The sequence below is a fragment of the Pseudopodoces humilis genome, chromosome 8 (assembly GCF_049639895.1).
Source record: "Pseudopodoces humilis isolate 2021_Gansu_Grassland_sample_001 chromosome 8, ASM4963989v1, whole genome shotgun sequence".
NCBI lineage: Eukaryota > Metazoa > Chordata > Aves > Passeriformes > Paridae > Pseudopodoces > Pseudopodoces humilis.
The window spans coordinates 16,274,438-16,292,130 of NC_142207.1; the positions used below are offsets into that span (position 1 = coordinate 16,274,438).

Genomic DNA, 17,693 nt, shown 5'->3' on the forward strand with positions numbered 1-17,693 from the left:
TCTGCACTTGCACATATTGGCCTAGTTCTACTTCTACCCAGTGGTTCTGCATTCATTCGCACAAACTGAAAATCTGTCCAGAAGTTTTATAAATTTCAGCATCGCATAAAACTGACAGACCAGAAGAGAGCAGTGTATAATGTTGGCAAAACTTCCCTACATAGGGCTTTTCCATAGAGCACCAGGGAGCAAACTCTGCTAGGTCTGCATGCTACAAGACATACAGCAATTTTCTTTGGATTGTAATGAGACTGTGTGTAGCATGTATGAAACTGCAAATGACATTCCCAAAGTCTTCTAAATGACTCCCAACACTCTACGTGGTTTCCTAGAATAAAACCTAGAAGCTCAAATCTCATTAGAAAATAACTGGAGTTTAACTTCATTGCTTCCAAAAACATTTGCCTCCTGCATCATTTCCCATTTGGGAGTGAGTGTGGTCTCAGTACAGGCACCTGGCTGCAGTGCCTGCAGCGAGGGTGCGACACAGCAGCACATTTACCCAAGATTCTCATTAATTCAACTGTATCAGCACAGTTACACACACAATGACACCTCCAGGACAGACAAGGTCTAATCTGTGTTCCCATGGAAGGCAACGAACACTGCAGTGCTGTAAATTGGCTACAGAGATCTAAAGTAAAAGTTGAGAAAAAACTGTGTGCAGGCAGCACCGAGGACAACTGTATCCAGAATTCTGGGACCAATGGACATCACATTACTTTTGACATTTCTCAGAGATGATCCTGCACCATTAGAGAGCCATACTAAAGCCAACCACATCCAACCTTTTTGGCCAAATGTTCGCTACAGCATATCCAGCATAGATGACATTAAAAGTCCATTTTCTCCAGTAATGTATTACATCATGCAGTCACACACAGTCACACACACACCTGTGCCCTTCAGGAAAAAGGAGTGGCCTGTCATGCCCAGAAGAATCTGTACAACTTTCTCCTATGTAGCACATAGAGATTTACACCCATTAATACACTACAGGCACTACAGGACAAATTACAATCAGTTTAGCATGGCAAAAGCAGCTATGTTTAACTCTTGGGAAAGATGGAAACGAACAGTTCATCCAGCCATTGAATGGTTCAGACAGATACCTAACACCACCTCTCCTGCAGCTGCTATTACTAAAGAAAATGCTGCTAAAACGCTACAGACAACTCAAGAAGTTTCCAGTTGATCAGTAAACACTAGCAGCAGAAAATGTAGCTTATAAAGTAAGAGAGTAATCATTTTTGTCTTTAGATACCTCCAAAATCCTAACCAGCTTGGTTAGGATTGGTTTAGCTGCCTAGAAATTAGAGGGAAGCATTTTCTGCTCACATTTCCCATCAGTACATCTTTTTTGTCTCCCAGTACTCAGTGGCTACACCCTCCGACACATTTTTCTCTCTCTCAATGGACAATTTTTATGCACAAGAGTGAAAAAGGAGCATCGCTTCATTTCTTTAAGGAGAATTTTAGATTTTACAGTAATACAAAAATCACTTGCTTCATTACCAGAATGCTTAATGGAGTGGTCACTTTTCCAGCATCATTTCAGGGAACTGGGACTAGGATACTCCAGAACACAATGCTTAGTGTAGTACAAATACTATTTAATCCCATTCAACTTGGATCAAGCAGGGCTTGTTAGCATTTGCTCAGCATCAGTCTCAACGGATCCAGGCTATTTCTAGCAAAACCATTCTGTTATTTAATGAAAGCCAGTTTGGGCAGCATGTCTACATCCATGGCTTAGAGAAGCTGATTTTAGGCCTGTTTAAAGCACAAAGTTGCTGAACATTCATTTAAGACAATCTGTGAGTGAACTCTTGAATTTTAAGCCCTAGCAAATAGGAACATGACACATTTAAATTAGTAGTAGCAGTAGGAAAGGAATCTAACCAATTAGTAAATCTAATCCTCTTTATGCGAAGTTATGAAAACTGTAAATATTTTCCTAAATGCAAGTGATCCAGGGCACACAGATGAGAAGGAGTTCTTTCATACATTAAGGCAATTCACTACAATACTGTGAACACAACAAATCTGGGGACTTGATGAAACACAGCAAGGAGTTTGCTAAAATCAGCACAGCAAAATCCAGCACATGAGCCTACTTTTATAGATTGCAGTCTGCTTCTCCTTACAAATAAGGAAAATGGTATTCCTTCAGTAGGATGAAATTCTCTAAGTTGTAAAGGTAGGCCTTCAATTAAAACTGAAGATTCATCCATGAAAAAAAGAGCAATATTTCCAAGGGCAGGTAACTTTCGGTGGAGCTCCCCAGTAGATGCACGTTAGGAATGATTTGTCTGCACTGATCTTTGATGGCCTGAACATAGCATCAGGTCAACTTAGAACAGCATGGAAAGCTGAAATCTTTCAAACATCGCTGACTGGGTGTGTTAACATGGAAATTCAACTCCTGATAAAGTTGTCAAGTAGAAACTGCACTTTCTGAGATGTCTAGGATGTGCAGATAGTGAAAAGAGCGGTATAGGGATGTCAAAAAGCTTTAAGACAGGTGGTTAGATCTGGTCTGATAAAATGGCTTTGGTGCAGTACCAAATAAGAACAAAGATGGTTTTGCTGGTCCTGCTGGCAGCTCAGCTTTCAAGTCAACCTTTCCCCCAGTTTGGCTGAAAAGATCCAAGTGCAGCAGGGGCAATCGTGGAGCCACAGACCAAGATGGCAGCTCAAGGAATAGCTTAGGTTGGCATTACTCTAAAAAACAGCATCCTTGCCCCTAAGGCTTCTTACTCTTCCTCCAGGTGTCTCCCCCTTGCTCATCAAAAGAAAAAGGAGAATTTAAAAAAAAAAAAAAAAAGGAAGTTCAGACTGTTTCATTTACCAATGGTGCTGACTCATGAAAATGGTAACAAAACAGCATTAAGGTGTCAAACAATCTGGAACTAATTCAATATTAGTTTTTCATACACAAAGCAAGACAACTGCAGCAAACACACGTGGTACCTCTGGCTGAGTCTTAGAAGTAAGGCAACAATCAACATGCCGAAACATGTCTGCTAAAAGTAAGTGAAATCCTGTGTACATAACACATGCAGCAATGCTGCTCTGGCCTTAGGGTCAGATTTTCCTTACAGCCTGAACTGAAACAAACCCAAGTCAGTCTTTTCTCATTCTTTAAAGGATGATGTTTTGGTAGATGCTTATCACTTCTTAGATCCAATATTTTTGGCTGCTGACTTTTTACAAATGACAATCTTGTCCAAAGTCCTTGTGCATCAAATTAAAAAAAAAACCCACGTTATTACTTTATCATTTCCTGTTCTTTATAGCTGCAATTTTTATTGAATCACACAAACAGAAGAGTTATTCTAAGTCACTTCCACAGCCTTCATCAATTTTTATTGCATATTGCGTTCTTATTTAAAATTTCACTCTTGCTTTGAACCAAGAGACAAAACGTTTTTTTTCTTTTGCAAACCACTGTTCTAACTTCTGCAGCTACTTTTTAACTCAGATTTTGAAATCTGAGAGAAAAGCAGTTTTAAGTGGTTAAGAATATCATTCAGACGTCACAAAGTCAAGCAATACAATATGATGTATTCTAAAATTAAAATGTTCATGACTTCACAGTGTATGATAGTGAACAAACCCTTTTAGACCCAGAAACTTAGTTCTGAAGATGAATTACAAAGATTTAGCAGCTGTATGCTAAGCAAATGCAGGATGCCATTCCTTGGTGCATCCAAATAGCTGCTGGGGGAATGTCTGACTGCACAATGAATCATTGTCAATTCTGAAATGAGAAAACACAAGAATTAGATAACACCTAGGAAAGCTTCCAGACATACTACCAATACAACATTAATAATATATGAGAAATTCAACTGCTAGGCAGAACTGGTCATGGCAGTGCAGGTAAGAGTCTGACTCAGACATGTGAGTGGCTACAGCTACAAGCACAGATGATCTAAGGAGCACTCACAGTGACCACCAAAGTGTTCAGGAGCCCCAGCAGCCAGCAGGCCATGCATCAGCACAGCTGGCACAACAGCTGCAGCACCTGTGGGAGACAGCCCACATCACCTCTGGGTGGTGAAGGGACACGTGGCTTGAACCATATCTGGTGCTATGTATGGATAGATGACAAACACTAGTCAGGAATAAACCGGTTCATCTGGGCACAGAGCCCAACTCATCCACAACTATAACAGACATGTTCTTACCCTTGGTACAAGAATTCAACTGAGGATTCATACCTCTGAACGCACCAGAAAGTAACAGATGAAGGAAAATACTTCTAGTAAGTACATCTGGAATTGATAATTAACTTTAAAACACTACAGGGGAAGTGGAATCTGCCTAGCCAATGGCTAACTTTTTAAGATAAATTAATCACTTGTCTCTGCTTACTGCACAACCCCAGTGCTCAGCAACTGCTTTCAGGTTTGTCTCACACTGGACAATTTCAAGGAATCACATCTTCAATAAGAATGTTCAGCTGCACTTTCCTTAGCAGTAATTCTACCTTTGCAGCTTATCCAACTGCACAGCAGTTGGATGTTTAACACTAACAACCTTGTACACCAGCATTTGTTCACAAGTCACCATAAATTTAATGACCATGTTTTGCATTTCCTTAAAAAAAAAAAAAAAAAGACCAAAAAACCCCAAAACAAAACCAAAAAACCACCAAATATTTGAATTTTGAATTTATGCAATTTAATTTGATTTCAAAATTCAAATGGAACAACAGAATACTGGAACAAGGACTTCCCAGTTTAAAAAAAAAAAAGGGGGGGAAAAAAACTCTAAACCCTAAGGAAGTGCATTTCATAGGAAAGATAAGGCCATAAAACCACTCAAGATAACTAGACTAAACTTCTGTAAAATCTAAGCCACTGAACTTCAGGGAGTTATTCCTGTTCTTAGTAATACTTTCATGGTTGACTGCCTTTCTGCCCAAGAAACATCTGCTTAGAAATAAACTTACCTATTGCTAACTAGAGTTTTATATAGTTTCAAGAGTCCAGTTTCTTGCCAAAATGAACCTTGCCATTGCTGTATCTGGAAATAGCAATAATAGCATTCAGATTAATGTTCTCATAGACCATAAAGAAACTACTTAGTACGTGACAGGCAGAACTTGAACACAGTTGTATCAGTCCAAATAATCTGCTCTATCCTGAGCTTCAGGGGATAGACAAACATAGACATCTATGTAGGTATGTGTGCATGTGCATATAAATAATTTTTTTCAAGATATTTGGTCGTAATTGCTGTAGTATTTGAACCACTTGCAAGTGTCATATTTCTGTGCAAAATCTGAGATGTAGGAAACTAATATTAGCAACTACCTTTTGAAGAGTCAAACCTTAATGACTTAGTCAAGATTATCCAAAATATTAGTGACAGGATCATTTTGAACTTCAGGTCACCATCTTAATCCTTATGAATAACCTTTATGGGTGTGGCTGACCTGGGACTTTTACTATTACCCAGGACAATGACACAACACAGCACTTATTTCAGGGAATGAAGAAGGTAGAAATGGATTTAGTCATTTTGAAAGAGGGTCAACAGAAGTGTCACACCAAAATAATGTCTTTTGATAGAAGGATAAGACACAGATAGGCTAGAAGTTTCTTTACACCATCTAACATACTGAAACACTAAACCATACATTAATAATATTGAAACAATAATAAAGTTTCAGCAGAAACATTAAACCAGAAAGCACCAAATTGTCACAAGCTTCAGAGCAGGGAATTCCCAACAACTTACCAGAATACGTAAAGAACAGTTACGTGAAAAGCCAGAGTGCCCTTTATAATGACTGCACCAGTCTACAGCCTTCAGTGACTTCTGAGACCACGACACTCCACACCTGACAAATCTAAGAACAGTTTGTTTGATGGCAATCTGACAAAGTCTGCTTCCAAAGTTAACATGATTTTGTCACTACAGCAATTAAAATATTGACCTAATGCTGAAACAATGACTTCCTTAACCATTTCCATCTTGCATTAGCCTCCACAGCATTGAAGAATATTGTAACTGGGAATAGAGACAGTTTTTAGAGCACTTCAAAAAAACTAAAAAGCCCCTGCATTCTTCTACTGGTGCCACAGTGTGCCCTAGGTATCACAAGCACCTTTAACTAGCTGAAATTCTATATACTGAATTTCATCTTCATATTCTTCACCATTAAAATTACTGAAGATTTCAAATGTATTCTATAGCTCCTCAGTACTGTAGGATATAACTATCTCTCTCATCTCAAAAAATGCCCCTGATTCTGGAATGTTTACATGTATACATGTGCATTGGACGCATTGTTACCCTCCAACAATACAGAAATCTCATCATTTTTATTTTTGTTGAAGTGAAACACTTTTCTTAAACCCCAGTTTTGGTAAGTGTTTCTTACAGGTAGCATTCAAAGATGTATCTCCTGGAATGATAAATAAAAGCCAAAAAATGTCTCTATTTCAAAGGTTAAAGCAATCGTGTTTAATACCTATCTGAAATGTTTTTTTCCAAATTACACAGAAGTACTTTTAAATAAGCACAAATACTATAGAGGATCATGGAAGCCAAATAGATTGGGTGGAATAATATTAAAGCAATTTAAATACCATTCGATTCTTCTGAATGTGAGTTTAACCCCATCATATACCAACTACTCAGCTCGGGTTTCTCATTGGGGAAATTCAGAAGTCTTCTGGTACTCTGTCTCAATAAGAACTTTTTGATGTCAGCAATCTCACCCCATGCAGTGGCACCACCAGCTATGTAAATGTGCACTGGCATAAGCAAGAGTCTTAACATTCAGACCCACAATTTTAGAACTCTTCTTGAACTCATCTGAACGACAGACCACTTCAAAAGGATCTTGTCTGCTGGTGGTTGCTTTCATACCAGACAGAAATCCATGGAACTGTGTGCTGGCTCAGCCAAAGTCCAGGTTTACTCAGTGTGGCTGCTGCTTTCCCGGGCTCGCAGGAGGTACCACCCTGGCCAGGGCAGGGCACACCCGCCGTGTCCCTCCCCTCCCTCAGCACAGCCACAGGGGGCCGAGTTAACACAGACCTGTACTGTATGTTACTTCTACACTACATACTTCAAAGAGTTTCATGTTGTAATAGGTTATTTAAAACCTTGGCTAAGCGATTAGCGAAGCTAAGCCAGACCAATGCACATGCATGTGGCAATACAAACAATTCCAAATGGGTCACCGTGGCTGTGCTCAAAGGTGGGCACACAGCTGACACACACCTGCCAGTCACCTGCAGCACCTGGAGTGACAGGGTCTCCCCCAGTCCCATAGTAGCCCTCCAAAGTATCTGCTGCACAACTGTTAAAAGCATTATTAGCAAATTGTACACATAGGCAGGGAAGAAAGAAAAACACTGTAAGACCTGAAATTCCTTCATCATTTCACTCCCATTCACATGGGATTTCCTTTGCAACACACCAACCATCTCTTTAGTGCTCAGCTGAAGAGCACTCCAAAGCCTGGGCAGGCAGCATTGCACCTGGGGATGCCCAAGTGAAATCACTGCTTCCAAAGCAGGAAAAAACAACCTATGGTCTGCTGAAAGAGGCATCATTGACTTAAAAAATAAAAAGCAGTATCTAACACTTACCCTTCAAGTGGGTAAAGTACAAATAAAATACAGAGAAATACAGAGCCTTAAATCAGAGTCTCTTCCCCAACCACAACTTGAGGTGACAGGGTTGGACAACAACCAGTCTCCCTGAGAAGACTGAAGGTTGTGTGCCACATGCTTGCATATAAAGTAAAGAAAACTTCCAGCTCCTGTACCACTATTTTGTTTGGGATTTCTTTTCATTTCTCTGTTTTAAGAATTCTGTATTTTTATCTGTGGACTTGTTAACAAGGATCTCCATTTCATTTTACCCTTGCCTGCCTGGTGTTTGGAGTGATTCTGGATTGTTGCAGTGGCACAAGTACAACTTGATACAAGTTTCTGTTTGGGTAAAGTAAACCTTAAAGCAGGATTGTGAATCACCTCAGAGTAGCCAAGAATCTATGAACACTGCTTCAGGTCTTCCAAGATAACTGGATAATCCTTCACCAAGTTGCAGCAGCCTTCCTGGGAGCTGCTAAGGCCACAGGCATGAAAAATGCCCTGCAGTGACAAACAATCCTAAGAAAAGCTCCTTTGTAATAGTCATCCAAACTCACACCTGAATCCTTAGATTTCATTCCTCAAGCACAGTAAAAATGGAAGTGCCACACACATACCTTGACTATCCTAAAGGACTGAACTCTAACATTGTTATGCTGTAGTACCCAAATGACAGAATATATGATCTGTAGTTAACCAAACAACTCATGCTTCCACTTCATTGAACAAAGCATCATATGGTAGAGAAGATTCTGACATTAAAGGACAGAAAACAATAGAAGGAAAGAAATAAATCCCCTTCTCATCTAAGCAAAAAAACCTCACACAATAAGATGGCGTTGGCCACAATTGGCCACTGCCAATAAGAGACCCTGTAAAGAAACAGAATCAATGGTGAAATAAAGTTACATATATTTAGTTTCAGTTAAGAAGCATTTCATTTCACAAGCAAGTAAGCATCAGGCTAGACAAAGCTTGATTTTTCTGGTGTTTCTGCTGTTCTTCAGCAAAGGAAAATGAAGCCCAAATGAGGCTTTCCAGTGTTTGTTTCCAATGCAACCTCACAAAATTCTACAATTCTGTCAAATATGTAAATTCTAAATGCCCACTCTGTTTGACACATCATTTTTCTAGAGCAGAATACTTTAAACAACACACGCACCAGTGATTTCCTAAACAATCACAGTTAAGTGTACAACATGGCTTTTATGAGGATATAAGAACAAAAAGGTATTATTATAAATCATATTATTATATATTTATACAATTTCTGTAGCTGTCAGCTATTATTTTTCAACAGACCCTAGAGCTGATATATCCTTACACTATACCATGAATTCCAAAAAAACCCCATTTTTGAAATGTTGCAGCTACCTTTTTGCTTTGAAGAGCTTGTAAGACTTAAAATAATTGCTAGATAACTTTAAGCCCACACATCTTAGTGCATAGGTTAAGTCTTAAAATTGGTACAGAGTTTTACTGGTAAAAATCAATTGACTTAAACAGTAATAAATTATTAAATTTAAATTTCTAGACATAAACTAACTCAAACTGCCAGAAACCTAGGTAATCTTGAATTTGTTTAAAACAATCTCTCACCAGCATTCAATTACTTCAACTGCAGTTTAAAACTACTTTGTGAGTCAATACACAGCTGCAGCTACACTGCCTTAACTGCAGTCTCTTGAGGCAAACAGCTCAAGCTGTGCTAATCACAGTAACCAGCCCTTACAGCACATGATTTTTTTGTTGTGTGTGTGTTTCCTAAGTTGCTGGGTTAGGAGGCTTGTGCTTATCTAATCCATGGTTCCCCTCCTCGTTTCTCCTCTATTTCTAACTCATCCCTTCCCTTTCCTGTTGCATCAGGAAGCTGCAAATACAGTGGCTTCTGCAGGGCTGTTATAATTACCACAGTACACTGCAATTCTGAAACGTATGCAAAATAACTCACAATTACTTCAACAAGAACTTTGAAATGTGCTTTTGTTGGCTTTCTAGAATACTTCTGATCAACACTTTTTCCAAGATTAAAACATCGCCATGCACCTCTTCATTAGGATTACAGATTTGTAAGCCTTCACACTGTCACCCAGGTAAGACATTTTAAAAGAACTGGCTCTAGAAAAGGAGAAAAGCATTCATAAGAAGTTGGAAACAGATCCACGGGGGAAATCCACCAGAGGTTCCTAGTCTCCATTGACTTCTTTTCTTAGACACCATCTCGTGCAACAAGCAAAGGTCAATTTCAACCACAAATTTAAAAGGGGGAAAAAAATGCAGACCAAAACAGTTATAAAGTCAAATGATAATTATTTTTATTTACTTGGTTGCAGCACTGTGCGGATGTTTTAGGAGTCATCTCAAGCTCTCAGGAAAGGATTTTCCACTCCCTTCCTTCCTTCCCCTCTCCTCCCTGCCAGCAGTTACAGTTTAAAGGATCTAACTCTTCTGAAATGTGTTAACTCAAGCAATTTTTTTAACAGTTAGAAGTTTCAGGGGGAAAAAATGAACTCAAAACAAAACAGCAGATGTTCAAGACACAGACTTCTATCTTCCCTTCCATGTGAAACTAAATGGCAAAGACATACTTTAAACAATAACATTTCCAAAGAGACAAAAACATAATTGTTCACTCCATTAGAAATACTAAACAAAAACTTCAAATTTCCAAATACAGATAAGAGAATTATATCACTTTTCAAAATCTATAACATCATGCCTGAACAAGATATGGTTATTTCCTTTTTACTTCTTTCATTCAAGTTTTGGTACAAGTATAGAAACCCACTGACTGAATAGTTTTGCTCCCTTGAGAATGAAGTAGAACTTCACAAACAATCTCATACATGCACTTAAAAAATTAAAGTAGCTGGTGCTTAATGCAGGAGTTCAGTTTTGTGAAACCAAGGTACACTCTTTAACATTGTATACAATGTAAAGGGAAATAGAGTCTGTCACCTCAAGCCAGTGATACAAAATTACAATTCTTGTAGGGCTGAGAGAAAGAAAGAGAAACTAATCCCATTTATTTCTGTAACCACAGATACCTGCTCAATCGTAGGCACCTCAGCCTCCCCCGCCGCAGCCCCATCCATACACACAGGAGGTGTCCTGTCAAATCCCTCTGGGCACAGACTGCTCCATGGAGCTGCATGTTTTGAGTTATGACCATGCCAAGGTCTTGTAAGTTTAATGAGGTTCCTTCTCACACACACAGACACCACACACAGCGCCAACTGGGAAATCGTAAAGGATTACAGGTGTAGCTTCTTGATAGGTTAAACCTATAGGTAGAATGAAAGGCTAATCTGCACTTTTAGCCCGAGATTGGCAAAAGCTTTCTCCATGTAGCTGTCCTTAGAAACCCACCTTAACCTTCAACTTTTAGAAAGCCCGACCTGCGACACAACACTTGTTATTAACAGAGCTACATGAAAAGATTGATCAGAAATTTTGTCTGTCCCCCCTCCCCCCCGAGGCCAAACATCAAATCAGTGTTAAATTCCTCACATGCAGCTACACCCAGTTAATCTACTCGAAAGCAGCAAACTATGTAAATCTCCTTATGCTGGCGAGATAAACATTACACTCATCAAAATGTGACAAGAACCACTGTTACTGGGCAAAGCTGTTAAAAGGCAGAGACACTGGGCTGAGCACCCAGGCTGTGCTGGTAGGACCCTGCACTCGCCTCCTTCGAAGGCCTCCAGAGCTGCTTCTGGCTTCCTCTTCGAGAAACCTGAGAGCAGAGGAACCTCCCTGCACAAAGCAATTTAAAATCCCTAATCAAATAGCTCGAATAGCTCTGTAGATTCAAAGAGCAGATGGCAGGAGAAAGCCTAATTTTCCATTTACGATAATTTTACAGAGTGTAGAAATATTTACTTCAGAGGAGCGCCTCCCGATTTACATGAGAATGACAAAAGTGGGAGGAGGGACAGAAAATCATCTTGTTCTCAACAAACCAAGAGCTAAAAAAGCCTGTATTAAGCAGTTTATTGTATGTCATTTTGTTTTCATTACAGATGCACACACCTGCATTCTTTGCAATAGCTCAAGTAACCTTGATAGCAAAGTATTAGCTTACATCTAGCTTTTTCAGACAGGATGTATGGCTGTGAGTGTTGTGATAAATTATTACTGCAGATATTGCATGGCTTTCATTCTTTAACAAGACCTACATCTGCATTTCAAATTAATTCTCAGATGAGCTGTCACTCATTTAAGCAACATCTCAATTTTAAGCCTGGTAACAGTATTTTTAATATGCCTGTCTGCCCATAATGCAGGAAACCCTTTTGAGCAGAGACCACATTTTAGTATTCTTACAAGTACTCTAGAAGAGAGATGATCAGGCCAATCAAATCTGACCTGAAATAGACAGTGTTGACTCACTCCTACATGCCTGAGTTGCACAGTGTAGATACAACAGGTAACAAACATAATATTATAAGCACAGATTTGTTTATAAAACAAACATAGTTATTTGGGAAAACAAAAAGACAGTAGAGGTAAAGATTTGAACGTACTCTATCTATATGGCATTTTGTCAATGTTTTAAATTAAGGTCAAAATACACATTATATTACAATGCCTGAAAAATAAATCAGGTAGTGTCGCCTTGCCTTTTATTATTTAATCACTCATTTTTTTCAGCTGAATCTGCTATGAACTCTTAAAAATTAAACAGGATAGCACTAAACATGAAGTGTTCTTTTATTATTCTGATATGTATTAAAATACCAAGAGACATACAAGCTGCTTAAAAAAAATTAATTTCTCTTACAAGTTACTTAAAATTGTTTCAGCTTCACATACTACACACTGTTAGCACAGGAAATCCAGTTACTCCTTTTAGAGACACTGGCTGACAACTTTTCCTACACTAACAGTACCTAGTGTCTCAGCTGAAGCTAAACTACAACACAATCGTCTGAATATGGGTTACACAGAGCATACAGAGACTTAATCTCAACTTTTCTTAATGATCAAGGGTTGAAAAATTAGGCTTGCAGCACTCTTCAGCATGGTTTGAGATCAGCTCACCCCTGCAGGTGAAGTCTGAGAGAAAGGGAGATCAGAAAGCCAATTGCTAATCGACGTTGGTCTACATGAATGAAGTTAATAGGAGTTTTCCATGGACTTAACTGGAGAAAAGCACAAACCCTGGCTCCTTATGTAGGAAGTGTTTGAGCAGAGAATAGCTACACACTAACAAAAGAAACCTTTGGTACCCAGGGTCTTAAGCCCACATAATACCCCTGCATTCATTTCTTTCTCTGCCTATTGGGGGAAAAGGGTCTGTTTGTTTTTCTCATTCAGCCAGCCCTTTTAGCTCTTTGAATCTAAGGAGCGCACTGTGAAAAGAAGAGCATCTTATCAGCCTGCTCCAGACCAGCAGGCAAACTCACATCCGCACATAAAACACAGCCCTGCCAGCACGAGGCCTGGCCCCATTGCCCTCGGCTCCTGCCAACACCCTGCCCCGAACCCGACACACTGCACAGCCACACATGGGGCCTTCCTTGATTAATGGTCCTCTCAGGGAGAGCACGAAATAGTATCTGATGTACTGCCTTCATTTATAAAGTATGCAGGAGCACCAGACAAGATGATCAGCATGGGCGTATCCAGGACATTTATTAACAACAAACCAAAACCAGCACGCACAATAAGCATGTTTTGTTATGTATGGACTTGAACACTCTGAGTACAAGATGCAAAGATAACTCCATGCACTGCTGGGCAGCATCTGCAGAGCACTGCTGAGATAACACACCAGTGATTCTTATCAAAAAGATATTTCTATAAAATAACAGGGAGGAGAAAGGAAACAGCATTTTTTACTTAAGCTTCAAGAAAATATGAGAGTCTAACTTTCACTGTCATGCAGATTAGCCACATGAATCATGTGTCATCCCAACAATGCACCAAGAGTTCAAAATTTCCAAACCTATGTCCTCATTATTTATATGAAACCTTTCACTGTGTGCATCAGTGATACCCGATTTCCTATTTCTACCCTTAATGCATTCTGACCCCAAGCAAAATAGGACAAACTTCCCCAGTATTGCTGACTGAACCCATCAAATTACTTGTTTCAGCTACTAGGGGCAGCAGACACGGAAGGATTTTTTTCTCACCTGGAAAGAAGCCTGCCATAGTATTTTTGGCATGCTTTGTCAAGCCGGTAGCTTGTCAGTGACCTCTACTCCATTTACCCTCTGGCACACACACACAGAGCACGCTTTCCCAGTAACTTAAAAAGTGAGGTTTTTTCGTATCCTTTTTTAATTTAATCGAAAAGTCAATGAAAAATAATACACTAAGCAGTAAATAATGTAAGATTAATACCAACATTGCATCTTGTGTGCAAAAAAAGTGCAGCCGAAGACAAACGGTCCAGCAAGGCTGTAACGCAACTATTTCAAATATTTTATTTCCAGCGACTAAACAAACAAACAAAGAAATAACTCTTTCGGTACAGCTCCATAGATGCGAGTGCTCCGAGCTTATCACAGAGATCTCTCTGCCCATAAAACGTCACAGGGTACCCCTCTGTGTCCCCCTCGGGGGAAGCTGGGGCGCACCCGAAAGGCGGCAGAGGTTTTCTGGAGGGTTGTTTGAAAGAAAAACTGCGCCCGGATTCCCTCGCTCATTTCACGCCGAGCGAAAAACACCCAGCCCCAAGTTTCGCTGTTGCGACATTGGGTCCTTTCTAACCTGTTGCCGAGCCCGGCGGGGCCGGCACCGCCCGGCCCCCGGCGGCCGCCCCGCACCGCCCCGCACGCCCCGGGAAGGTGACCCGCCGGCGGCCGCCCCGGCACTCGCCAAGGTCACGGCGCGGCTCCTAAGAGGAGCTTTAAAATAAATAAATAAATAAAATTAATTAATTAAATTAATAAATAAATAGTTTCTTTTTTTCAAATCCCAGCTCTCGAGAAGCGAGCAGGCTGCAAGTCGGTCGCCACCCTCTCCCCACTCCTCCCCCAGCACCCCGGGGCTGCGGGGGGAACGCGGGGGAGCCACAAACCCACACACCCCCTCCCTTACCTGCTTCCGATAGGGGGTCCGACCGCCGCCCGCCGCGCTGCTGTTGCTGCTGGGGAAGATCATCGCCCCGCCTGATCCCCCGCTCCCCCTCGGGATGGGGAGCAACTTTGGCGGCCGCCGGGCTGCGGCGCGGCGGGGCTGCAGGGCGCTCTCCGCCTCCGTGCCTTCTCCGCCGGCTGCGGCTCCTCGAACCCTCCGCTCGGCCCCCGCCCTGCCCGGCACCGCTCCGCGCCTACCCTACCCCGCGGCGGCCGCCCAGGCTGCCATCCACGGGCCCCCGCTGACCGCCGCCGGCTGCCCCAGCCCAGCCCGGCCCGGCCCCACCTCCCGCCGGCCTCAACCACCGCCCAGCAGGGGGGGGGAGCGGGCGGCGGGGCGCCGAGCCGCGGCGGGAAGCGCGCAGCGGGCGCGGTGCTCGCGCCCCGCCCCGTCCTGCGCGGGGAGGGGGGCGCGGAGCGGGGCGCGGCGCCAGGGGAGGCGCGGTGCGGGGCGGCGGGCGCGGACCCCCCCGCGCCGCGCAATGGTTGCGCCTGAGAGGGGGGCGGGGGGGCGGCGGGCCCGCGTGCCGCGCATTCCGCCGCGGGGCGCGCCCGGCGGGGTCCCGACCCCCGAGCGGCCGGAGCGGGGCATCCCCGCTGCGGCGGGGACTGCCGCGCCCCGGACACCCCCCGACTGCGGGGCTGACCGCTCCGAGGCGATAAACACTGCGCCCTTAAACTCTCTTTAAGTTTTTCTTGACTAGGGATGGGGAGGGGGGAGGAACATCCGGTCACAGCCCTCTCCAGCGCCTCAAGGCAGCTTTTGGGAAGCGAGGGGAAATTCTTAAGTTTCTTCACGAAATTTAGGCCTAGTAAACGTTACAGTTCTGAGGCTGTAAGACTGGGACATACGGAGACAAGGAGTTCCCAACTTCACTCCTGGTAATCTGCACTGTTTATATTACTGTATTTACATTACCCACTGATGTTGACAATCTAATTTCTAAGAAAGTCCAGAGCTACTGCTCTGTCAGACCACTGACTGATCAGTGACACTGTAGAAGAACTTCTGTCACGGATATGCATCATCAGGCACCTTTTGGTTTCTCTTCCTCTTTCTGACAATACGGTGGCCCCGATCCCATACACCCCAACACGGCCATGGGAAACTGCTGGGAAGAAACAGAAAATTGCCAGGTAGTTCATTACTGAAAAGCCAAATAATATCTGACAATGCTAATATTCACAAAAATGTATAATCTTCAATTACAGACTTCCCTAAAAATAAGTATTTTGGTATCCTAATATACTGCTACTACAGATCAGAGCCCTTCTGAATACAGTGAACGACAGGAAAGCATCAACACTTGGCAGGACTACATTCTGCATAACTTTCCCTTTTTTCCCTCTTTCAAGTCCTAAAATGGATGTCATTCCGTTTGGCCTTGATTTGATAACACAAGTTTATGGTCTACTAGTACTGGATGAAAATCACTGCAGCCACATGGTGATCACTGGCACTGGAAAATATTTGATGGAATAAATTTGTACCAGCAGACTTTATGTCAGGTCAGGTACTGTCTGTCTGTACTACCCTAACTTCATGTTGGATCATGCAACATTTGTATTCCCACTGCTGGCATAAAGCTAGCACAGAGGCTTAATGCTAGGATAAATTCAGATTCCTTGGTCTGGTTAAGGCCTCATGCCTGCTTCGCAACATATCAGTTGGCATCAATGCTGAAAGAGCAACAGTTCAGCAATTGATTCTGGGTGAAACCCTTTTTTTTTTTTTTTTTTTCCTCTGATTAGGTAAATTTTTCTCCAGATCATTTCCTTTGTTGTGTTCAGTGTGTGGCTGTGCTGCTGCTTGTGCCAGTGTAATGGAGGGGGTAACAGTGAGCAAAAATGGGCAAGGGCAAGAGGGTGGATATGAGTGCTTGTTTTGGCAGCAGTATCAGATTATATTTGCTTAATGTGTTCATGTACCTGTGGCTTAATTTGACAGAAATGTAGCTGTGTGCTCATGCTTTCCTGAGATGTACCACACAGAGCAGTCAATCTGCTCCAGTCTTACTTATTTCAGCCCCTTGGTCACAGATATCACAATCAGACTCATTGCTGAAGAACTGTCTTAAAGCAGTACAAACTGGAACAGTGACAGGCTACTTCTCCTGTTCAAATCTCTAGTCTCAACTGAAAAACAAGAAAAATATTTTCTGGATGGTGTTGCAGTCACCCCAAAGGGGTGACAAAGCTTACATCTGCTCTACTTAGGGAAGGTTTTGTTAGCTGGAGATGTGTATACTGACCACACCTTCCCCTCACAAGGAAAAGCTTTTCAAAAGCCATCAATCATCCCTTGCTTCCTTTCCTCTCCTCTTCCTGCCCCATCCCCCAGGGAAGAGGCTGGAGGGATGTAAACACTATATGCTCGATTTGGTCTCAGTCACTGTCATACCAGGGAAGGCTCTCAAGAATATTCAATAGCAATATCTGAAACGCTGCAGTCTTGTCCTCTCTGCTGTCACTTGTTCCAAGGCTTCTTGTGACTTGGACATGATTTCCCTCTCTTAGATTCAGTATGTGGCACATTTCTCTCTGTTACCAGTACTCTTTCCTAACATATTAGGAAAACACATAACAACAAATATAATCCTGTAAACATCTACAAGATCATAATCTAACATTATTTGATTATTTATTTTTGTTAAGGAAGAACTCATTACATAATTTTCTGGAAAGAAAACTTGATATAATTTCCTAAGTGCTAATGTGCCTATCAACATTATCTGTTCTTTTTAAAAGGCTTGAGTAATCTGTCTCCATTTTTGTCTCAAACAGGGAATAGCTGCCTTCCAATAGATTTGACAATGTTATCAAGAATACAGAACCAGACTCCTTACAGCAGTGTGTCTGGAGAGAAAGGGACAGCAGAGCTAGACTGAAGCAATAGAGTTTCTGACTGGACATCAAGACAGCCAAACATTGCTCTGAGAGCTGTGCACTCTCCATTCTTTAGCATTTTCAAGACCAGAAT

The 17,693-nt window shown here is 41.9% G+C and overlaps 1 protein-coding gene across 3 annotated transcripts in view; it reads right to left on the reverse strand.

Moving 5' to 3' along the window:
• Positions 1 to 17,693, reverse strand: part of RBMS1 (RNA binding motif single stranded interacting protein 1) — a 141,738-nt gene that overhangs the window by 74,836 nt on the left and 49,209 nt on the right. Inside the window, exon 1 of one of the 3 annotated variants that reach the window (XM_014249446.2) lies at positions 14,676 to 14,964. The exons of the other annotated variants lie outside the window; for them this stretch is intronic. Coding sequence (XP_014104921.1) covers positions 14,676 to 14,738 — 63 coding nt within the window. The 5' untranslated portion in view covers positions 14,739 to 14,964. Of the gene's footprint in view, positions 1 to 14,675; positions 14,965 to 17,693 lie in introns of those variants that run through there. 3 annotated transcript variants of the gene reach the window in all.